Source organism: Poecile atricapillus, chromosome Z (genome assembly GCF_030490865.1).
Source record: "Poecile atricapillus isolate bPoeAtr1 chromosome Z, bPoeAtr1.hap1, whole genome shotgun sequence".
Lineage (NCBI taxonomy): Eukaryota > Metazoa > Chordata > Aves > Passeriformes > Paridae > Poecile > Poecile atricapillus.
Genome location: NC_081289.1, coordinates 64,966,776 through 64,990,921, shown reverse-complemented (window position 1 = coordinate 64,990,921; position 24,146 = coordinate 64,966,776). Strand labels below are relative to the sequence as shown.

The 24,146-nt window shown below is 40.7% G+C and overlaps 1 protein-coding gene across 4 annotated transcripts in view; it reads left to right on the top strand.

Annotated features, from left to right (window-relative positions):
* Positions 1-24,146, top strand: part of LOC131592848 (transcription factor ETV6) — a 124,619-nt gene that overhangs the window by 59,871 nt on the left and 40,602 nt on the right. For 2 of the 4 annotated variants that reach the window (XM_058864665.1, XM_058864664.1), the window contains exon 3: positions 10,736-10,825. The exons of the other annotated variants lie outside the window; for them this stretch is intronic. In XM_058864665.1, coding sequence (XP_058720648.1) covers positions 10,736-10,825 — 90 coding nt within the window. The remainder of the gene's footprint in view (positions 1-10,735; positions 10,826-24,146) is intronic. 4 annotated transcript variants of the gene reach the window in all.

Sequence of the window (24,146 nt, the reverse complement as noted above, 5' to 3'; positions counted from 1 at the left end):
CAGTGGCGTCCTCTCTGTGAGGGCAGAGCTGCAGATCCCAGTGCTGGCTGCTGTAAGCAGGCAGGGGTGTTTGCAGGGCTTGCATGCCAGAGCCTCTTCAAACAGCTCTGCTCAAAGGCATGAGCTGGGCTCACTTCTGAGGGAAATTTCCTTTTTGGGGAAGTTGCTGCAAAGGAATTTCCTGTGTGGGCAGACAGAGCTTCCTGACTTGAAGGCTTCTTGGAAGGGAAACGGTTTCATAATGAAATGATAAATTAAAGACATACCAGCCCTGGTTTGCTTCAAAACAGCTATTGAGAGAGCTCAGGCGGTGCACCATTATACTCCTGCGCAGAATGAAAATAAATTACATCCTGACAGGATTCTCCATAGTAGACCATATCCTTCCCCCAGCCTTCCTCCTTGTAGGTCTCACTTTCCTCCTCCTCCTTTCTTCATCCCCTGCTATTTGCTTACTGTCGTCTATCTTTTGCAGACCCCTCTAACCAGCAGGCACAGGGGCATGAGGTCGGGGAATGTTTGCTAAATGTGTTCCTTCCTCCATGGAACAGTCAGCTCTGGTTTAAGCCCTGCTGTGCTGACTGGCAGGATGAGTGCCCTGGGTTGAAGTCACAGAAATGGCATAGGGCTGCTCTCAAAACTGGGTGCCATTGCTGCTGATGTGGTTGGGGCAAGGAGAAATTCGGGATATCCTCAAAGCTTAAGTCAGTGCCTGTAAGGAATGTCTCGGTGCGGTTGTGAAAATATCTGGGAGGAAGTGCTGCAGATAACTGTTTCCTGTTAAATAAGAGGAAAAAAAGGACCTTTGCTCCATCCCAGTCAAGACACAATGGAGGGAAGGCATCGCCAGAGAGCTCAAGCTGTTTTCAATAGGCACTGAGCACTATTTCCCTGCTCTGCTGCATCATGATCTGTGGAAAAGGGAAGGCAAGTGCTTATGCTTGTCTGTGCCCCAGGGGATGCCTATAGATGTGAGCTCAGCTGGGCTGGGTGATGAGCTTTGATCAGACTGCTGGGGTTGCCAAATACATAGTACCTGCAGATGGAGGATATAATTTCAGATGGCACAGGGTTAGGGGGAACAAACAAGTGAGAGTTTCATTTTACCTTTCTTTGTCTCAACTGTAGTGTCTCTTAACTGATGGGTGATTCTGCTCGCAGCACCTAGTTCCACAAAGTGATCTGCCACACACTGATAAAAGTGTGGCATCAGCATTTTCTTTTCTCCCTGGAGAGAAAGCCTTTATTCCCTGCCTGCTATTTGGTTGGCTATTAACACTGTTTTAATTCTTTGCAGGACTCCAGAATTGGTGTGTATTATGTGCCTTGTTGTTCCAAGGAGGTCTTATCCCTCTCTATTGCTTAGTGAGTTTCTTTGGAGTTAGGAAATACTAAAATCACTGGCAGAACACTGCTTGATTTTATTAGTGCTGTGGTTTTGGGGAAGATTCTTAAAAATGCATATGATGGAATTAGGTCCGTGACAGTGAAAGTATTTGAGGTTCTGTTTGTATTTTTTAAAACAAGTCTTTGACCCATGTAAAGGAAAATTGGAAAAAGTGGTTCACATGACTCAGAAGTCAGATGCAAAGGACCCCAAAGTGGATAAACACTGAGCTCATAATTTTCATGCTGTCACCACCTCTCGATAGCATTAAATTATTAAAATCAATGTACTACATACTTTTTTTTTGCCTTTGTCCATGCTAATGTATCAGCTAATCTCCACATACAGAAATGTCAATGTACTTTCTATATTGCCTTCTTCTTAGGCTAGGATAATGTGCACTTCTCTTTGTGTGCTTGACACAGCCTCAAACAGCTGTGGGGTTTGTTATCCCTCCTTTCTGAACTGTAATCTCCCATTGTCTTCCCCCCCAGACTCATTTCTGTCACCTTTCTGTTCTGAGCAAAAACTACACAGAATTACTTCTGATCAACTCAGAAATAAAATCCAGGTGGCATTATGTGATGGTGACAGCTATAGCCGTACCAGGAGGAAATCTGAGTGAGAGCACAATGGTGAACTGCTTATAAAACAGAACAGTTTTACCAAGGTTTTGTGTGTAACAGAGGTTTGTGTTGTTAATCAGGTGCCGCTCCAATCATTGTTCAGCTTCATGATAGTGAGTTCCAGTAAAATGTGGGTGGGAGGACACTTAATTTGTGCTGGTTTTTTTATTGCTTTAAATGCACACATTGCTTGTTCTTGGCATGATATCAAAAGAGTGCTGGAAGAAAATGAAGTAGAAAAGGGACATGAAAAATGACCACACAGCTGATCTGTAGGGGTATTTTTTCTGCTTCCATGTGGAAAGCTCAGAGATTACTGGTAGACATTCTTGCTGGGATGGCAGAAGGGGGAAATCTTACACTGGAGATAGTGGGTCAATAGGGATTTCTCTAATCAGCTAAAACCTAGCCGTGATGAAGTTTAAATAAATTGTAGGCAATTACTCCTGTCACAGGAATAGCTGTGGAAGACCAGTACAAGGTCTTTGAGGACAAAGGAAAGACTGGAGAGGTGAGGTAGGATGTATCTTACTGCTATTACTGTTGCAGAGGATGTTTTAGGGCATTATCTTGAGCTCTGTCCCTCCATGTAGCCTGTATTTCTGCTTGAAATTAGAAGGCTGAGCTATGGTATATGTTGCTGCTCCAGAACAGTTCATTTTGTTATATGTTTGTCTGCTACCAAATATTTGTGGGCATTTTTCTTGTGAAACTGTTTGCTTCTCTTACAGTGCAGCATGAAATAGGTGCAATGTTTGTGAAAGCTCAGCAGGTTTGGTGTTGGAAAAATTGGGAAGGAATAGGAAAGCCAAAGATCACTTCCAGGTAGCTGTTCTTTAGATTATTCTACTGTTCTGAGTCGTGGGTTGTCAGGACAGTAACTGGTGTTTTATCCAGCTGGATTTTGTCCTGATCATTTGAAATGCTTCCTTTTTCACCTCAGAGTAATTTGCAATCACAAATCTATTGCAGCAAGAAATGTTAACAGGAAAGAAATGTAAACACTCCAACTGTGTTTTACTTCCTCTAAATATCTATATGTTTGTGTTGAGAGAGTTATTGAATTAAGAATAAAGCTTTCCAGGCAGCCCTGGGAGCTGAGATAGATTCATCTCCTGAGGATCTGGAGGGAGAAAGAATGAGGTGTGCAACAGTGCTGGTTGGTATGTTGCCCAGGCAGTCACTGTGTTGGAATTTCAACATGGTAACAGAGGCTGTCCTATACCAGCTGCATTTACTTCCCACGAGAAAGTGGATTGGCATGGAGAACACTGAGGTTGAAAGAGAAAATTAGGGACAGGAGTTTCCTCTCTTGCACAATCCCTATTTTCAATCACTACGTCTGACTGTGTATGAAAATGTTTAACTTCTTAATTGCTGAAAGATGTAATAACTTTCTCCAGGAAATTTGCCTCTTAGTATTTGAACAAATGTTACTTGAAGGGAAAGGGTGAAAAAAGTTGTGGCTCCCCATGTAACTTACTTTACTAAAAGATGAATAACATGGCAGTGAAGACCTGTATTAAAATTCAGCATAAGGTACAGATAAGACAGTCAAACACCTCATAGTCTTTAGTAATTTTATTTTTTTTCCCCAATGCTTCTCTTAATTTTTTTCCAGGACAGGTTTTAAGCATGTCTAACTAAGCAACAGGTATTGACAGTAGGTTTACTTTTTCAATTATCTTTCAAAGCTTTCTTGATAATAGCTTAAAAGTCTTTCTGAAATCCACAAAGTAGAATTTGAAAAGGAAAATATTTGTCCGTTTTACAGAATGTCTTTTCAGTTCAGCAGTCTCAAAACCATAATCACTTGCATTTCCCTTGACTCGGAGATTCAGCTCTGCCTAGTTAGACTAATGTGACCTGTCTGGTTTAAATGTTTTTGGGGATAGGCAGTCAGCTTTTTTAAAGCAGGTGAAGGGATGGGATCTCTCTATTCACACTGACACTAAGATTGCTTATACCTGTGAAAAACTTAAGAGAGACAAAATATTATTTTTCTTAGGGAAATTTCCTTTCTAAGGAAGTTAGTCATATGAAATAACTATTATTATTTTTAAATCCAGTATGAGTTGAGGGAGTGCCCTGATTACACATTTCCTGGAAGACGCCGTTGGTGACGTACCACTGACTAATGAAAATCGCCAGTTAGAAGCAGCTCTTTTCTATTAACTATTTTGAAAGGAAAGAGTGTTTTAAAAGCACATGCCATTGACGTTTCCTTGTTCTTTCTTTTTTAACCCACCATCAGTGGGCCTGTTTACATCATTAGCAGCTATAGATTCATGGCCCTGGTTGGAAAACACTAAACTATTCTGATATAACAAAATAAGTAAAGCCATAGGCTGATTGCTGTTATTTGCCATTAATGAGGGTATGCAGCTTAATGCCACAACCTAAAATTCAGAGAGGAAAAAGAGAAGCACAAAGGAGGCACAACAAGCATGACAGTAAATGAGTTGGATTTGCCATGAAAATCAGGATAATGCTTTATCTGCTGGTGAGCAGAAGCCTGCAAAGAGCTCTGTCCAGGGGTTAAGGATGGAGTTTTGCACATATATGAGAAATTCTGGTCAGAAAAGGGAAAAGCTGTAGGATAGAACTTCTCCATTTCATTGCTACTAATTCAGGTTTTTCTAGTATGTGTTAAACTAGTGTCCAGGAACTCTGGGAGCAGATGAGCCAGAACTTTTAAATACCATTTTAGCTGTTATGTCTAAGGCTCTGGGAATTGTGTTGCTTATGCTTAGAAGAGCATGACTTGTGACTTGTGACTGCAATTTGTTCAACTCAAAATGACCTCCAAGCCTTACTGGAAGTCAGCTTAAACCACCCCCCCCCCCCCCCCCAACCAGAGAAGCATAAAAATATGCCCTCTCCTACTAATACCATAAGAGATTTTTTAGTTTTAAAATTGTAATCTTGCAACATTTTGTTTTGAGTTTAACCCCAGCAACATTAACATGACAGAATTATGCAAACAAGGAAATTTCCATGGGCTGAATTGCACAATTTCAAGAAACAATCTGAGTTATTAAATAAATATGAGCACTGATGCATTAGCATTGAAGGGCTGTGCATACTCTGTAGCTGTTGGAACAGAGAGAATAAATACACCTTTCTTCTTACCTGTTCATTTACTTAACACAGTATGAACAGTACCTGGCTAAGTACGTGTGCAGTGGCAAACCACAGGGGTTGTTTGGAGGGCTGCTGCCTGAGATTTACCATTCAGTCAAAGAGGTAGTACTAAAGGAAGACACAACACTACTGTAGGTGTTAGTGCTGTGCAGTGAAAGTCTAAAGTGTTTCCTAATGTTTTAAAGATTTTCCTTTGTACTTTCATAGGATCCTTCATGGCCTGTGACAGCAGCTACTCTGGGATATAGTAAGAATTTCCAACTCCACCACAAATATTTCTGTGAAAGGTGCAATGCAGGTACCAAACCAGCAATGATATACATTTCAGCTTTCAGCAACATGCTGTACTTAAATAACATTATAGTCTTACTTGGAAACCTTAAGCCCACCAGAGTACATCCTAGGTACTCTACCATAAGTGAGCTACTAGGCTGTATTGTTTTACTGGTGTTTCCACTCTATAAATTCACCTCAGGCCCTGTCATGCCTGTAAGGGCAGAATGCCTTTTTTGTCTTTCAGTGCTATAGTTTCCATTATTACAAGGGTGCTTGGCTATTGTAGGGATGAGTCTTAACAGAAATTAAGATAATTAAGTGATTAAGGTAAGTAAAAATCCAGTACCAACATCTACCTTTACATGAGTGAAAACCAAAACCAGTAATGGCCGTGAGCACGTTGATTTGGGATATGTCAGATGTGTAGCTGTTGGAGGAGGGGGATTCTAGAAGAATCATCCAGTGGGATTAATGAGTGGAGCAGTCTGAGGAGCTGATGGAGCTGGTACTATTTTAAATAGGATTAGTGTAAAGAGGATTCAATTTGGGGATGCTTTCTGAAGGGCGATCCTCTAGTGCCCCAGCCTGCTTGATGGTTTTAGGGGAAGATACTTGGATTTACCCTGGGCGTTGCACGGGAGAAACAGCCAAATTCTCAGGAGGCTTAGTAACAAGTTTTTCTTGTGAACTTTAAAATATTCAAGGTACTCAGTAAATTTTAAAACATCCAGACAGAGTAAGGCACTTCAACTCAGCAAACTTTAACTTATCGAGTCTTGAGCCAGTCAGCTGTTCCTCCAGTTCTCCTCCAGATCCACTTAGGGGTCTCTTCTAAACCTGGTGGCCTTAAAGCGCTGTGTGCTGCTCATGTGAATCTGGAGTTCTTGATGGAGTTTTCCAAGTCAAGGTTTTGAGAATGCCTGAGATGTGTGCAGAGCCTGAGATTTATTGACCTTCCTATGGTTATATCTTGCTGCAAAAACCTGTGTCCCATGCAGAATGAAGGTGTGTATATTTGTGGAAGGGATTAGAATTCAGACTGAAATGATGAGAGAGAGAGTTGATATGAGCAAAAGGATTGTGTGAGGAATTAGGGAATTACAGAGGTGCTTTCTGTGAAACCAGAAGTGGAGTGAAACAAGAGACCTTTGGTCTGCTCTGTGAAAAAAAGAAAAACAGTGATCCAGACATACGCTACCTGCACTGGGATAGAAAACGGGCATATTTGGCATCATGTGACTTGCAATTGTGTGTAAAACACATTATTCCAGCAGAAACAGTTGATTTTTCTGAAGGCTTAGTCAATGAATATAAATGAATCAATGTACTCTTATATTTTATTGGGTGATTATCAACTGGTGAAACTCCTCAGGAGAATGATGGATGTGGTTTCTTTATTTGACTGTCAAACAGAGTGTTTATGTGTCATTCTTCAATTACATGAATTTGCCCAAGGCTTGCATTATTGGTAAAAACTGTCCCATTTGCTGTATTTAATGATCTACAGGTTATCAAGCCTTCTGCAATCTTTTACTGGCTGTGACAATTTATTGCATGATGCTCCTTGCTTTTCCTACCTAGAAGAAGGACCTTTGTAAGGATAAACACATTAATTTCTAGAAAATATGCTTAAATCTGCCAATGAAAGGTGCTTATTTCTATTATTCCAGGGTTTAGGAATAATTCTGTCTGAAGAGGATGGAAAAATAGGGGATGTGGGTCAAAAGGCACTGACAGAGGTTTATCTAACAGGCTTGCCTTGAAAAACCATTTGAGGAAGGGTAACTGAATGCAGCAATGTACCTTTGCCCTGAGCAATGCTGAGAGAAGCTGGAGCCCCATAATGCCTTGTCCCAGCACATCTGTGTTTCCAGAGTCAGCACTGGATGGGTGGAAAGTCTGTAGCGCACACAACAGTAACTTGGAAGAGCACAGAGAGTGCAAAAACATGAGCTGGGACATGTTTCCTCATTTGTAGTTATCAGGACTTTGAATATGTGGCTGACACCTTAATTCTGCTCTGTAGTCCATCCTCCAAATGGTTACATGAGTCTGCAAACACTGACAGACAATGGCTGCATTTTGGAAAAGGTTTCTGGTGCTACTAGCCTAAGCAAAACTAGTTGGTGTGATTTTTCCCTTCCAGTGGTTGAATGCACATGCTGGGAACTTCAGAAAGAGTAGCTCTGACATTGTTTCCTCTGTGGCATTTTGCTGCATGTTCCTCTTCGAGGGCATAGAAACAACTGCAGATTTTCTACCATGTTTCCTATAGTATGAAAGGCAATGTAATCTTAATTCATTTTAAAAGACACTGATTTGACTGTTTGATGAAAAGGAGGGTTTGATCTTCCTGATGCCATTTCAGAAGGATATCAGCGAAAATGATCTGCAGCAGTGCAAAACTTGTGTAAAAGGAAAAGAGAATTAAGCTTCAATATTTGAGACCAGTACTGATATTTACCTTTGTGTTAAAGGCCTTGGCATATGTTACATTTATGTAACAAGAGGGAAGTACTTCACATTAGTGGTGTTTTGCTGACCTGGGTGGTTTCTGTCAGTCATAGGTTTACAACTATTTACTTTCCAGGTAAATATAAAGATGACTACTAACTATGTAAATACAAAGAGGTGGCTATTAAAAGACAGTAGCTGTCCATGAAAAAACATGCTCCTTGGCAGTGCCACAGAGCTGTCAGCAACTATTGAGAGGTGAGTTAGGAAAGACAGAGTTGTTGCTAGTTGAGAGCTGTCTGATTATTTAAAATGAGACTCAACAAAATTAGTGCAGTAATGCATTAACATTTCCACCTTAAGTAAGCAATTTTAAGTGGAGGACATAAGGTCCTCATAGTCCAGGTATTTTGGAGAGCTTTAGAAAACAAAGAAACAATGTTGCTGGGGTTGGTTCAGAGCCAGCATTTCCAGTCCTTTCACATGAGGCTCTCTGGTGTTCTTAACGTTAAAGGAAATTAGGAAGTTCAGTCTCAGTCTATTACTTGTGTTGCTGTGATTGTTCTGGACTAGGTTCTGCTTTATCACATTCCATGCTTGTTGTGAGAGAAACAAGGTACTGAAACAGGAATCTTTGCAGAGATACTAAAGAATACAGATGAGGCAATCTCAGGCTGCACTAGAGAAGTTGTTCCAGTGAGATGATCCATGTCCTCTGACTCAGCCTCTCTTGCTGCCACAGACTGAGACATTGAACTACTTCAGCTATGTAAGGTCTGGTTGCGATAGAGAAATCTGATCTAACAACTTTCTTTCCTCTCTTCCCATATCCTTAAACACACCAGAATGCAAATGTTTTGACCATGGGGCTCATTATGGCTTATATCTGCTGTCTGTTGTGTTTCAGGTTTTTTAAAACTTTTTAAATTCTATCCTAATTGGTATAGTCTTTCTTCACACAGCACAACACCATCTCCAGAACCCATAAGTATGAAAACCATCTAGCATACATTAAAGACCCACTAAACATCAATTTTTATTTCAGTTGCAGAATAGACTAAAGGGAAAAATGAGGGAAACAGGCCAGTGAAAAGGGAGGACAGGCTCGATCAAGGGAACACGAAGAGACTTGGTTTGTGTCCAAATCATGCCGGCAATGATTGTAAATAAACACTTGGTGGTGATTCAGTGGATTCTGCTAAGTGAATGGACAGTATCTGTCCTGTCTTTGAAGAACTGTCCATGCACATCCATCCCCTAACATTAAACAAACTACAGGTGTATCTGTGAGCTCAGGTGTATCTTCCAGGCCTGGAGGTATCAGACAGCAATGCAGGTTCTCAAAGCTCAAAATGACCTTTGTGTCTCAGGGTTATTCCAAGGCTGAGGCAAAGTAATGTAAAGTGGCTCTTCTCTAATCTACATAGTAGAGACTTTGTTGGTGGCTGGTGCTTCCTGCTTTCCCAAGTACTGACTTCCCAACTGATACAAAATTGTCATGGAAAGTGATAGAGAAAGTTTAACTGGATGGTACAGCATCAGAAGGGGGAGAGAAGCCAAGAAAAATCCATTGTCAACCGAACAAATTAAAAAATTAGAGAACTCAGCATTTTGTCAGTCACTTCACCCCCTGGCATTTCCTTCACAGTTAGGACTTTAATCATCAGTAAAACAATAATAACAAAACATGTACAAGGATTCCAACCATCAGCTATTATAATTCTCTTCAACACAGCAAGACGCTCTTCAGCAAATAACCATTAAGAGATTAAGTCTCTTTTATGAATAGATTGTTTGGTATGCTGAAGGCAATGTATTGGACATATTTTCACAGGCTTAAGGAGTGGAAAACCTTGGCAACATGCTAATTGTCTATACCTGGCATAGAGGCAATATGAAAGCCTTGGTAGTATTCTTTGCTTTTGACCAAAGTAGCATTCACTGGGGATGGCTTGCTAATGTAGCAGCCCTTGCTTTGACTGCTGATAAATGTGAGTGTACATTATGATGATGCTTTCACACCAAGATTCTGGAATACCATTTTTGCTGAGGGACTTGCAAAACTTTTAGAGTTCCCCCACAAAAGGGGGTATTAATGTTATTACCTTTGCTCATTTTGGAGAAGGGAAAACGGAGGCTCCAATTTCACCAAATACAAATACAGTGTACCAGGGTCATATAATGCCCCTGCTGAAAATGTCGGCCCTTCTGCTGCTTTGGCTGTTATTCTCACCTGCATGCTGGCTGCTGGCAAAATTTCTTTTTCTGTTGCTCAAATATTCAGACTGAGAAATTCCTCTGGGTTAAAACTAATGTTGGAAGAAAATAGTTGGGGTTTGGTTCTTTTACCTTGCTAATTTCTTTGACTGGAGTGTTTGTATAGCTACTTGAACACTAACAAGTTTCAGGGAGCTATGTGAAAACTGGAATATGAGATGGGAGTAGATAGGACTTACTTATTGTGACAGTGCCACCTTAAATCAACCTAAAGTGCTCATAAAACTCTGCCCTGAGATACACATAAAATAGCCTTTTGAAGTGCTTGTTCACATCACTTTTGGGGGCTTCCCCAAGTCAGCTTTACTCTGATTAAGCTAATATGTACAGGGTCCCAGTCAAACACAGTCTTGTGGCGCTGCATCTGAATTTCAGCCAGCCTGCCCAGCACACAGAGGCCACAGATGAGCAGAAAGTGCAGAGATGGCATCGACAGTGAAAGATGCAGAATCCAGTAATCCTCATCTGTGTTCTCTGAAGCAGTGAAAAGACATTCCCCACTGCGTGATAGTAGTACTTAATTGGTTTTGATGGGTTTTTTCCTTCTGTTTTTATAATGGCTGATTTATAGGTGTGACGCCTCTACTCCTCAAATGTAATAGCAGCTGGGGAAAAAAAAGGACAAGGAAGCAATTTTTCCTGAAGTTTATTTCTTGGCAAGGTAAGGTTTTCAGCTTTAAAAGGATGTATGAGGCAGAGAGAAGTCATGTAAACATGTTCACATGTGCCAAGGTTCCTTTAGCTTTTGTCTGAATGCCTCCCAGGACACACTGACCGTGGTTCATTGTGCTCTCATAGGAACTTGGTATTAAATTGTGAATTCGATATACACACAAGATAAAGAGAAAACAAGTGAGGCTGTATCATATCTCTTACAAAAACTCTGAGTCTTCATTATTTCCTCTCCCTGGTTTCTGAAATACTTTTAATCTGAAAATAATGAAAGCTGTGGTCATCCCAAGGAAAATTATAATAAACACAACTGGATGAGGTCCATTAAGGAGTGTTTCAATCACCTGCTGCTGTGCTCCTGCAAAAGTCTTCCACCTTATCTCTGCAGCTGAAAGGGTATCACTCAGAAGAATGAGACTTCACATTTTTAGAAGCCTGATAGGGATCAAAAAAAGTCAAGTGGTAATAAACTCTGTGTCAGTGATTTGCTTTATGATTTAATAGTCCAGTATCTGGTTTTTATTTTATTTTATTTTATTTTATTTTATTTTATTTTATTTTTTTAGTGTATTGCAGGAAAACCACTGCTACATTGCTTTATTCAGGCAAGGTCCTTGTTTCATTGCATTATAAAGGTATTGGTTGGTGCGTGTATGAGCAGTCTTTGCATGTGCAAGGGCATATTTAACTTTGAACATGGAGACACAATGTTTTGACTTTTGCTGATGATGTCATGTGAATAATGTCACATCCCTGTGGGGTGGATGCAGAGGCAGGTACCTACACAACTGGATAGCACTGGGGATGTCCTCTGCAGCTTCTCAGAAGAGGCTCATCCAAAATTCAGGAGTCCATATCCCTGGTGCTGGTCATCTTTTTAAACTTCATCCAAGTTTCTGCCACATAAATGATGGGTGTTATGATTTTTAGCTTAGCAAAATGCTGTTAGGAACAAAGAAGAAAAAGCTGTAGTATTTTCCTCCTGTCAGCTCTGCCTTAGGAGGCAGATTTTGGTGCTTGCAGGCTGAAATCTCCTAGGATTTACTGTGTTCCCCTCTCAGAAAGCTTCTTGAAACATGGCTGCTGCTCACAGCTCTAAGCACGCTTAAGTATGTCTCAGTTTCTGTTCTGTCTTTCAATTCAGGGGCTATGCTGAGAAATACTTTGGGTTGATAATCTTCATTCTAAGCATGAGGAGGTTTGTTTTTCTGAAACAGGAATGAGGTGCTGAATGAGGTCACCACATCAATAATTCTTGCTTATTGATAATCTGTCATGTGCATTTATCAGCAGCTGATAAAGATGAGAAGGATATTGTTGTGATATAGATCACAGCAGGTCTCAGAGTCAGTCAGCCCATTTTAGACTGTGAGATCAGATATGCACCTAGTGCCTCCATGTTCTTGGTTCACACCTGCTGATGGAATTCATGAGGTCATTCAGTGTGTGTGTGTCTACATCTGCTTCGTCAGCTCTTGGTGATCTGCAGAAATTTGTTGCTGCTTTAAAAGATGGATCTTGATCAAATAACCAGTTATCACCCTGGCTACTTGATGTATTTTTTCTTTATACTATGCCTACTTTAAAAAACTGCAGTCATCTTGTACTACTTTGCACTAGATTTCTCTTTCTTTGTATTTACTTGCAGATGGGTGTGTTTAAGCATGTGTTTAAATTTCAGTGCTTTTATGTCTCACTGTCTGAGAATGGGAGAGGAAGATGGGGAACTGCCAATGAGGAAATAGTGTCTGAAAGCTAGAAGAATGGAAATAGTGAGAAGTCAGGCACATTTTTAGGGAGGTGTAATGGGGAAAATAAAATCCCAATACAAATCTAAATGTCCTTAAAAGTCTTGGAATCCTGTGTGGAAACTAACCCAGGGTACTTGCATATGAACGAACAATTTGTGTATAAAATCCCAAGTTCTCTATGGATTGTACAATGCCCACAGCAGATCTTTCAAAGTGCATGAGGGTAAAGACTTCTACTGGACAGGGTGTAACATTGGCACTTTCAACATAAAAAATTATCTGCTCCAGAGAGCAAAACATTCCAGGAAATGGTGCAATTGTATAATTGCAAAGTATAATAAATATATCGCTAAAGCTTTTGTGGCATTATTAGATGTTCAGAAGAAAAGTAAGTACTAAACTCACTGTAAGTGTCCAACTGGTAGTCCTTGGTGTCATGGCCTAATCTATACTGTAGGACAGTTCTCTGTCACACTGCCTTCCTTGAAAGTGGGAAACATCTACTGTAGTACCTGCTGGATTAACTCTAGCACTTCTCCTTGCTGCCTTGGATTGTCTAAGTGTTTGAGGAGGAAGCTTCAGCCATCTCCCTGGTGTGTGGGAAGGTTGCTGAAGTCTGGGTGCTGTGCTCTTACCTGCATAGTCCATCACTCCATTCCTGGTGACTTCCTAATGAAGTTTTGTCTCACAGCAAGGTTAGCTCTGAAGTCTTTTCATTGCCTTGGGGAATTTTTTGTTTTTTTTTCTTTTGCAAAAGACTCCTGAAGTAAATCACCTCTGAAAAAATAGTTGAATTCTTAGAGATCTGTTTTCCTTAAAAACCAAAGGAAAAGCTTTGCCTCTGAACCTGCATGTTTGAATTCTTGATTGACCTGATCTGATGTTTGATAGTAGAATATAATGTTTCTGATGGTGGCATAGAAATATATAATTTTTTCTGCCTTGGTCTCCCAGATAGGCCAATCCTGCAGTGCATTAGGCAGAGCCTTGCCAGCAAGTAGAGAGAGGGGATTCCTTCTGTCTACTTAGCCCTGTGAGTCTGTACCTGCAGTGATTTGTCCAGTCCTTGTTTTCCCAGTGCAGGTAAGAAATGGACATACTGGAGGAACTCCAGTGAAGGACCAGAAGCTTATTAAGGGACAGAAGCATCTAACATGAGAGACTGTGAGAGCTGCAGCTATTTACCATCAAGAAGAGAATGCTTAGGTGTGTCTTGTCAGTATGTATATTTGGTGGAAAAAAGTGAAGAAGACATAGAAAATGGGCACAAACTGAAATGCAAAATAATCCATTTACACTGAAGAAAAACTCCTCTAGTGGGAGCATGATCAAACACTGCAACAGGCTACCCAGAATGGTTCTAGAGTCTCTAGATACTCAAAACCTCAGCGGATGTGGCCCAGAGCAGCAGGATGACCCTGTTTTGATCAGGAGTTGGATTTGGGGGATGCCTTAAGATGCCTTCCAACCTATTTTTTTCTGTGATTCTGTGCTGTGTGCAGGCTGAGAAACCCCAGGAAAAGCCTATAGGAAGGAATGTCGGGCTACTGTTGACTGTTCTCCTTAGTCTGCTGTCAGGATAAAATAAGCCTAGCAAAAGGAGATGATGTAGGGAGAAGAGAAGGAGCTGTTGTTGCTAAGGGATTTTCAGAACAGTTTGGAATTATAAGCGTTTTCTAAATTATCTGATAAAACTTGTTTACAGGATATCATCTATTCCCCTTTATTTTCACTGAAGTTCATTCAAAAATTCTGTCTTTTATTTGGGATAGTAAACTCTAACTCTGCTCTCCAGTAGTGTCAAATGAGAACTTAAATGGTCATGAGGTGCGTTTAGAGATTTAGGATCGCTGAATAATTCATGTCAAAAGGGACCTTAGGAGGTCTCTACTCCAACCTCCTGCTAAAAGCAGGGCTAGCTCTGAGGCCTTTTAAGCCTCCAAACATGGAGACTGCACATCTCTAGCCAACCTGTCCCATCACTTGGCTGTCCTCTCAGTGAAAAAGATTTTCCAGTCTGAACCTTTTGCTTTTAGACTTTTCCTTAGGTGAATGAAGGTAACAAACAGGTGCCTTTTGGGGTTTTTAGGGGGGTATATGCAATCTAGATCTCTTACTCTCTTGTGCACTTCTAGGAGTTCCCCTATGCCATTACCTTTATTTTGAAGCATTGAAGGGTGTCTGAAAAGCTTATCTGATGTCTCCTGGGGTTCATGCCTTTAAGGGTTTGCACGATTGAAACTGAATTCTCATCCCTTTCTAAAATAACTTTCTTGTGCTTATGAGGAATGATTTAGGATTGGGAAGGTCCTTGATTTGCAGGAGGGTGTGTCTGGTGAAATATAACCAAAGCATTTCTTTTTAAGCATTTCCTTCTGTTAACTTTGCTGATAATGACGTGCTGGAGATCAGAGCTTGGCCCATAATTACATGAAGTTTGCAAAGAGAGGAAAGCTCCAAAATTCCTTTCACACTGCTTAGCGCATTTCTAGGAAAAACCATCATTAAACTGTTCTAAAAGGCAGAGAAAACGTGTGTGGAATCTTAAAAAACATTGTATCGGTGTATATCAAACAGACTTTATTTCTGAATAATGTCTAAGGTAGCAAACCTTCCAAGTTAGCTCCAGTAGCATATTTTTTCATGTGTGACAGAGGTTAATTTGGTCATGCTTCTTACTCTAACCATAGCTGCTTTTTTTTTTCTTTTTTGTGGCAGTGTTTGCTTTTTCTCTGTCTGTTTCTTGTTCCTAAGAACAGATATTTGCCAAAACAAATGTATGTGAGTGATAAAAGCCAAGAGGAATGTCTGTTGGACCACAGGAAATTTCCTGTGCAGGAAGAGATCTTAGGACTTCCTGTGGAACAGAGCATTGTGGGTCTGTTGGCAGAAGTCCCTTTACCACAGCTGCAATTAACCAGAAGAGGGTGGAAAATAGTTGGCACTGCCTTTTGCAGTCACATACCTCAGAAGAGCCTGAACTAGATACTTAAAAATCCACAGTGTAAGCAAATGGTAAATCAGAGTGGGTTTGTTACTCTCAAAACCAAAACCAAAGAAAATAAGAATGGTGCAGAATTTCAGGTCACCTCTGCTCATACTCCCATGCTTCTTGTCCGTCTTACTGACTAACCTGGTGTACATGGTACTATCCCAAAGCTGCTAGGAGTCCTCTTCAGTGAAATGTGACCATGGTGCCTGTACTTTGTACCCCACTGTACCTTGCAGGATTTACGAGACATTGCTAGCCAGCCTGTACCCTCCAGCAGGGTTTTCCTGTATCCCTGCATGAGGCTTCCCAGTGGGTACTTCCAGGCAAGTTCAAATCGCTAAACAAGCCATGTTCCACACGTTGTATTAAATCTGTGTGATGCCAGAAACTTGTGCTCATTGCCTGAATTTCAGCATGGAAGACCTTTCTTTTTGAGAGATCTTTATTTTTGCTTATAGCAGATGTACAAGTCTTTCCCCGGCTCTCTGAAACAGCACTTGTGGGGAGCAGGGGATCTGTTTCTGGAAAGAGGAGTGAGGAGACAAAAAAGGAAGGGTGCAGGATGCTAACACAAAATGCAGTAGTAAAAAAGAAGAGAAGAGATGACTGGATATGAAATCAGATAAGGAAATGAGTGTAGTTCAAAGGGCAGAAAGAGTAGGGGACATAAAGAAAAAGAAAAGGAGCACATTTTTTATTATAAAGGAAACTGGCCGGTCTGGAGACAAATGTATTTTTTGTAAGAGTGTGTACACAGCATGATTAGATCCTACACAAGAGGGAATTTGTGATGCAGGGGGTGTCAAACCCATTATTGGGTGATGGCAGAGTGAGCTTGATATGGACACTTGGCACTTCATCCTAGACTAGAGTTGTGACTTCATCTGTGGGGACAGTTGTGTGCCCTCTGCCTGTACCTCACTGGGAAGGTTCCACAGAAATGGTGCCTGAGTTGTGGTCTGTGTTCAGTGTGACATTAAGGCTGTTGCCTCTTTTCAGAGAAGTCAAACAGAACCTCACTGTGACATTTAAACTTCATTCTTGTGAGCCAAACTTGACCACAGTGGTCTTACCTGGGGATTTCTGAACCTCTCAGGTAGCTTGATTCTCCTCACAGTTTGGACTGTGACCTGGTGCCCTTGCCTCTGCTGCTTCAGCATTTGTTTTTTTTCCTCACAGCTGTGTGCATGTTCACTCTTCTTTTATAGTACCAAGGAACTCTTTGTTTGCTTACTGAGCACTTCCCCACAGGAAACTTCCTGTGACGGAAAACTCTGGGGAAGCTTCCTGTCAGAGGAGAGGCTGCAGGGGGCAGATAACGGAGACATTGGAGGCCACAAACCGCAGCAGCTGAGGAAGCACCGTCACCTGGCGCTTTCTGCAGAGGCAGGTTGGGCGGCAGGAAGAGCCAACCACTGTCTTGAGTGATCTGGGCTGATCAGATGACAGGGGAACTACTCACTGGAAAACCCACAGCTGCTTTTGACTGCTGAAGCCTTCACTGAGGCTGGGTGCTCTAATTTGCTGGTGTTGAGCCCATGTCTCTGGAAGCTATGGATGTCTTTTTGTCATGGGGTGCAGTTAGGTCAGCACTTCTCGGGCTCTAAAGAAAGCCTGTAGTTACATGTCCCACTGTGAGCTGGGTACTAGGCGTGGCTCTGAAGCTCACAACCAGCTGAGGAAAAGAGTCATTGCCTGATGGGAGAACAGCACGTTTTGATAATGTTGCCTATCTCCTACCAGTTGTTTACCTAAAGAGGGAGAGTCCCCTCTTTAGGTACCATAATAATTTTTGAGCCCATGGTTGACCCTAGAGAACCACTTTGTATCACTTGCTGGAGTTTTGTCTTACATTGGTGCAAAAAGGATAGTCTGGCTGTCAAATAACTTACTGTGAATGGTACTCCAGGCTCCATCAGAGACCTCTTGCCATTTTGTGCAGGGCAACACTGGAGCTTGGTGAGCTCTTAGGAACTCTGGCCTGCAACTGCTACAGTGTTTAATCACTCCAAGGCTGACAGTGCAAAATTAATCTGAGGGAAGCACCCTGATGCCAGAGAACTCTCCACAGGCATGCAATCTTAATGGTCATGATGTTGCCTCTGGAGTTGGGTGGGACCTTAGGCAACACTAAGACAACTAAAGTACCTGAAAATTACCTTCACTCTTCCACAGCTCTTGCCTTTTTGCCTTGCCATGTCTCAGATTGTTCCTGCTAATGTTGGGATGGTAGTGCTTCTTTCTGCCCCTATTGACATCTCTGTCTAGCTCAGTGTAGGACATCAGAGTTGGCAATCTGTCAGCCCAGAGATGTGCCAGCCCCAAGAACCATACTTTGAGCTTCCCTCTCACTCTCTGCTCTTCTACTCTCTGCAATGTCCCTTTCAACTCCTCAAATATTTTCCCCCAATCCCTTCCATGCCTCAGCATTCCATGCTGAATTCATCTATATCACACAATGATTTTTACAATTCCTCACACAAAATTACTGGATCCTGGTAACATTCTTTAAGCCTCCTTGTGATCTGTTGCTTAAATACTGCCTACACAATGGGTTTTGTTATCTGCATGTAATTCTTCTGTAGGTTGATTTATCCCAGGCACATATGACAAAAGATGTTATTTTGTCAAAAGATGCAAAATCTTTCTGACATTTTTACCTTAATGTTTCTGTTTTTCTTCAGAGCTCAGCCTCTTGAATATGGTGAAGGCATGTTATTTTCTTCTTTGCTTTTCTATATGTCTTTTTTTAAATATTGAGGTTAAAAATGGGACTATGAAGTCCTGAAGGAGCTTCTTTAGATCCGCTCCCCCTAGACTAGGAAAAGCAGGTGTTTTGAGCTCTTAGTTTTTGATATGATATAATTTCAGTACAGCTTTCATTCAGCCACCAGTGACTGTTGTGGTTTGATTAACAAACTTGACTCAGAAACGTGTGCAGTCTGGCCAGCTGGTCCAGCCGTTGGCTTGGTGACACTGGCCAGCTGGCTGTCATTTCTTGGCTAAAACGGGACCCCAGATTGCAAGTGCTGCTTCTCAGCTATGGGATAGACAGGAGTGAGACACTGCTGTTTCTCAGGTCTCCTGGGAAAGAAGCAAAGAAACAGCTTCAGAGTTATGTGTAGTCATCTGTCCCTATGTTTTGTAACCTGCTATGGATTGAAGGTATCTGGGAGAAATTGCAGGCTCATTTTCTGGGGTGAGTGGTTGATCCCTTTGTTTTTCGGGTTTCCAGACAGTAGCCAGTATAAGAACTTGGGTTTGATAGACTTTCTACTTTTTACCTGTTGTGGCTGATAATTTCCTTGCCAGGACAGAGACCAATACATTGATGTTGAACTCTCAAAATGTCCAGTGCCCCAAGACCTGGAACAGACCTCAAGAAAGAGAGGAAGTCTCTCCTGTACCCTCAATACCCCTCTACTGGGCCATATGGACAGGAGAGAAGTATGCCTGTGCACAGGCAACAGTGAGAAGAGCTCAAACTTGGGGTGGGGCAGAAGGAAGAGCCTGCAACAAGGAGGCTGGTCAGGGAGATCAGCATTACCCACTTATATAGCACAGCTATAATTCAAGAGAGAGGGATGTGAAGTTGAGCTAGGAGGATAGATTCCTTAATCTTGCCTTTCTAATGCTGTCATATACACCTGCTGCTGTACAACTTGCTGGAAGAAATGAGCCAGAGTTATGGCATGGTGTATGATGCCCTCCTCGAGTGTTGGTTCCTATAACAAATGACAGTATATTCCTGCTGCTATCAGTTATTCATTTAACAAAAAGTGACAAAGGTCTGTAGGTTGGCTGTAAAAGGGCCAACCCTCCTGCTGCTGACCCATGCAAGTTTCATTATGATGCCACTATGGAATTTCTGAGGGTTTGGGTTTTTTTTTTTCACCACTACTCATACTTTAAAAACAAAGGAAAAAATTACACTCAATATATTTATTCTGCATTATAGCTCCTAAGCTTTTAAAGGCGAAGAAATGTCAGAATTAATATTGCCTGTAAGTACCTTGATCCTCCAATTACATGAGCCTTGCGTATGCATCAACACTTGCAAGGTCTTGCAAAGTGTGGGCTTTGGGGTTGCATGGATAACTTCACTAAATACTGATAAAGAGGAACGGGGGTGAACCTTAGTCAGCAGAGGGGATAATGGTAGGAGAAAGCACTGTATTGTTAATTTTAAAAAATGTCCTTTTGTTTTAATAATTTGTAATGCTAATAATCCACTAGGAAATCTGTGATATAGTGTGTAAACAAAGTAAAGTATTGGGAAAATTCAAGTTCACTACAGATTGGCTATTAAATATTTTCAGTGAAGTAAAGTGGAACTGCTCAAGGCTGCAAAGAAGTGATCCAACCAGCAGATTAATAAACTGAGAATTCACACCCTTAATTTGTAAATATAAATAGTAAAGTTCAGAAGTGAAGTCATTAATAGTCATTATCTGTCAATAAACTTCCTTGACATTAATTTTTAATACCATAAAAGTAGTGTCTTTAGAACGAATTCTTCCTAGAAGAGGTAAACCATACAACATTTTTACTGTTTTTCAAAAATATTCTAAATTGAAATAAAGAGCTTTTAGAACTGGCTATCAAACTGGTTTTTGTAATAATTACAGAAAATTTTGCTTACCCCAAAATCTTTCTTACTCTAAAACTCAAAGTAGACCGCACAGTAAGTGTTATGAAATCCAAACACAGAAGAGAACTTGCATCTTGACTGCAATTGGAATGCAAGTGGTTGGATTAATGCCAACCTTGAAATGTGGCAGATTTCTTCCATTTTGTTTTTTCAGTGGGTCTGATTTTGTAGATTCAAACAAACTTCGTTGGGGTCTCACCATTTTCCTGAGTATTGTAATCTCGGTTTTCCTTTTCCCCTCAATTACTGCCCATGGAGATCAAAATGCTGCCTTCTCAAAATCTATAGTGTTACCCCATCATTTCTGTTTTGTTCAGCTTTCATGAACTGGAGATTTCGGGAAAATACCAATAAATGACATCCTCTTAATGGTTCTGCATGGAGATAACAATCCAAGGAAACTCTCTAGACAAAAATAGTATTTCTCTCCTGTTTGTGCATTGCCAAGCACTCTGGGGTCCTGGTTTATTATTGCAACTGAGACACTACAATTATGCAGAGTAACAATGTAGGCCTGTTGAATTAAATGATGAAGGTAATTTGATTTCAATTAGGATTAGCATCTCCTGGCCCTTCATATGGAGCTGCTGTATGTAGAGAAATGTGTTCTTTCTGTGAAAGCAGGGCACAAGGCCCACTGGTTTAAAGATACTTGATATTTTTAAGCTGCCATGAAAAAATAAGTCAAGGGTTTGTTTTGTTAGGAAGAATTTCAAAATGTGTTCAAATTTCAGCATGGTCCTTTCCAGAGTAAAAAATTTGGAATTAAGGTGACACAGAAACACCAAGATAAAAATGTGTAATTTTAAGAATTTTACTAAGATAAGGAGAAGTTTTTCAGCCCTTTCTTTTCCTGGATGGCAGTTGTCCAAGTGAGACACCCCACTAAGATCACTGGAACTGCTCACAGGAATATGAGTTAAACCATGCAGCTCTCAGTGTTTTGTTTATTGCTTAAACAAGACTTAAATTGATGCTGCTTGGTATTCATCTTCCTTTCCACTATTTATAAGGGTTGCTTTGCAATTTTGCATTTATCTCAATTTTTACAATGCAAGTATGGATATCACTTGCACTCTTGTTTAGAATTACTTTTAGTTTGAACAAATGTCAAATGTTTATTTTAAAATAAAAGTAATTAGTAGGCTTTCATTTAAAAACAGAAAACATGCAGCCATTTTGACTGAATGTGAAAGGAACCTATACAGAGAAAGCAGAATTCTTTTTGCACTAACAGCACAATTTTCTTTGTTTCACATTGTGTAAGAATAGAGTTATGTACACCAAACAAAATGTACACCAGCTTTTTACAGGAAATCAAAATAAATCAGTAAATGTTTAATAGAATGAATATTGAGAATATCTAATATAAGGTTTTCCTAGTGCTTCTCTGGCACATGGAGAACTTACAGAGTGGGGAGGGAAAGAGAAAGAAGAGGAAAAAAATATATGCAAAGCTACCATTTGGGTAGAGTTATGCAAATGACCTTATCAGGGCAAGCAAAAGGTCTCTCCACCATTCCTGCCAATTCAGAAATAGCAGCTATGGACACACTCAGCTCCCTCTTCCTGAGGAGATGCAGCTTTAGCCTCTGAAGTTGGCAACCACACCATGAAAGGAGATTAAAAATTGCCTCCTCTTTTATGTCTTTTTAAGAGGTTGGCAGAGATGCTAAATGAATCCTGGAGAGGGCAAGCACCCTGATGATATCCCAATACCATTTTTTCAATTTCATATGTGTTCTAGCAAATGAAAGGAGCAAAGAAACCACCAGGCTTTGACAGGGGTACAGAATTAGTCCCAGATTTCTCTTGAGGCACTGGTATCCATCTTTGCTGACTTCCAATTTGAAGGGAGAAGGCAAGATGAAACCTTACCACTGATTTTCACACAAGATGAAGACATGCTTTTCAAGTTGGAAAGCCAGTGTTTTCAAAACCTTGAGTGGGCACTAACTGGTCTGTTGTTTATCATTCAGCTGGGTGGATTGAATTTATGGTCAATATATGGTCAATATTGGTGAGGATTTTTCATAGCTAGGGTTGGACTCAGTTGTCAGGAAGCAACCAGAGAGTTCAGTCAGATAAAGGGGTCAGCTGAAGTGTTATCTCTGGGTTGGGTGTGCATGCTGAGGGTGCATCTAGTGTGTAAATGCTGCTTTATTCAAGTTGCTGCTTCCGAGGCCTAAAGGATAAACCATGTGTGTAGCATTACTTAAGCAAGAGGGTAAAGACTGAAACAAAACCGGGGGCAAACAGTAACAGTGCCATGATATTTTTTTTTGTAAAATGCATGCTGCACACTCTTTGTTTCCATTCTGATAACACCAAGGTATTTATGTGCAAACAAAAGGTTCCTCTTGCCGAGTCAGCCTCCTCCTCCTACTTGATTCCGTCAGCAGAGTTGCAAAAGCATGACTGTGACATTGCTAAATGAATGAGGCTGAGCTTGGTTTGACAACAGAAATCTCCTCTTCACATGATGTGCACACCTCAGGGGTAGCGAGGGGAAGAGGAAGTATAGAAAAAATCCAAAATGAGGCATCACAAAAGATTTCGCTAAAAATCAGTCACAGTGCTTTCTTTTGAGAATTAATCTTAGAGGGAAGTCGTATTTCAGGACCTAAATCAACAAATTTGTTCACAGCAGGGAAGACACAATATTGAACAGGACCAATGGCCATTCCGGCAGCTCTGGAAAAAGATACAAGAAAGTAATCCTGTAATTTATTAAGGAATAAGCCAGCTCACAAATAAACCTTTTTTGAATTTCTATTGTTGATTATCCAAACACCTGAATTACAATGGTGTAAATCTTTACTGAAACTGCATTCATGTCCTCAGGAACTCTGCATGGTCTCAAACACGGAGGACTCCATTTTCATGAACATTCAGTACTTGGGTCCATATGCTCTGTGTTTATTATCTGCCAGAGAGGTGTGAGACATCTAGTTTGCAGATTTTCTCAGGGCTTCACGGGAAATTTTTGACACTTTACATTCCCTAATGTAATTTTGTGTGAAATTGCTAAAGAAGGCTTCTCCCACTCCTCAAATTGACAATGTGCCCATGTCTGCATTTCTGCCCCATGCTGTCAGTGCCAAACTGATTGCCCTCAGTCATGGGGGGTGGGGGAGGAGGAAATCACATTAGCAAGCAAAGTATTTTAGAAAAGTAGTTTTCCACTTGAAACTTGTTAAGAAGAAATAAAATACCTGGGAATGTCAACTTGCTTTGCACTTATGGGTATCAATAAGCTTAATTAATTTCTTAATTTCTGTAATGTAGCAATTATAAAAGCAGGCATGAAGGGAAAAAGGTAAGCTAACCTGAAAAGTTAGGGTAGAAGGTGTCCTTTCTTCAAAATGTAATTCATCATCCTTTCCTAATGTTCATGTTTGCTTTCTACCTGCTTAATTCTCCAGTCTGACTTTTAAAAAAATTATGTTCCAAGCTTTGCAAGTTGGTTGTGAATCAGTCTTTCCAGGAGAGCAAAAACTTGAGATGATTTGTAAGTTACAATATAAAAGAATGAAGCAAAACTGGTTTGGACTTTGTAAACTGAGTCCTGAAGCATTGGAAAAATAGAAGAGAAATTACTTAGTGGGGACACCTCTGTAGCTCTCCTGATTTCAATGTCATTGTGATCAAGTTTTTGTGAGTATGAGTGGTGTGTGAACAGACAGACTTACAAATCTGGATTTCTGCAACAGATAAGATAAAATAACGAGACAAATGTCCTTCACAGAGCTGACTAAGTTTTGCAAATGTACGGGGGAAGCGCAGCTAAGACAATTTTAATTAGACAGGTTGGTGAAAAAGCATTTCAACTTCATTTTCTCAAGATCCACATAATGAAGTACATGAGGACTCCAATAGTTTCAGTTGGCTCCTGGGGACATGAGCATCGTATGCA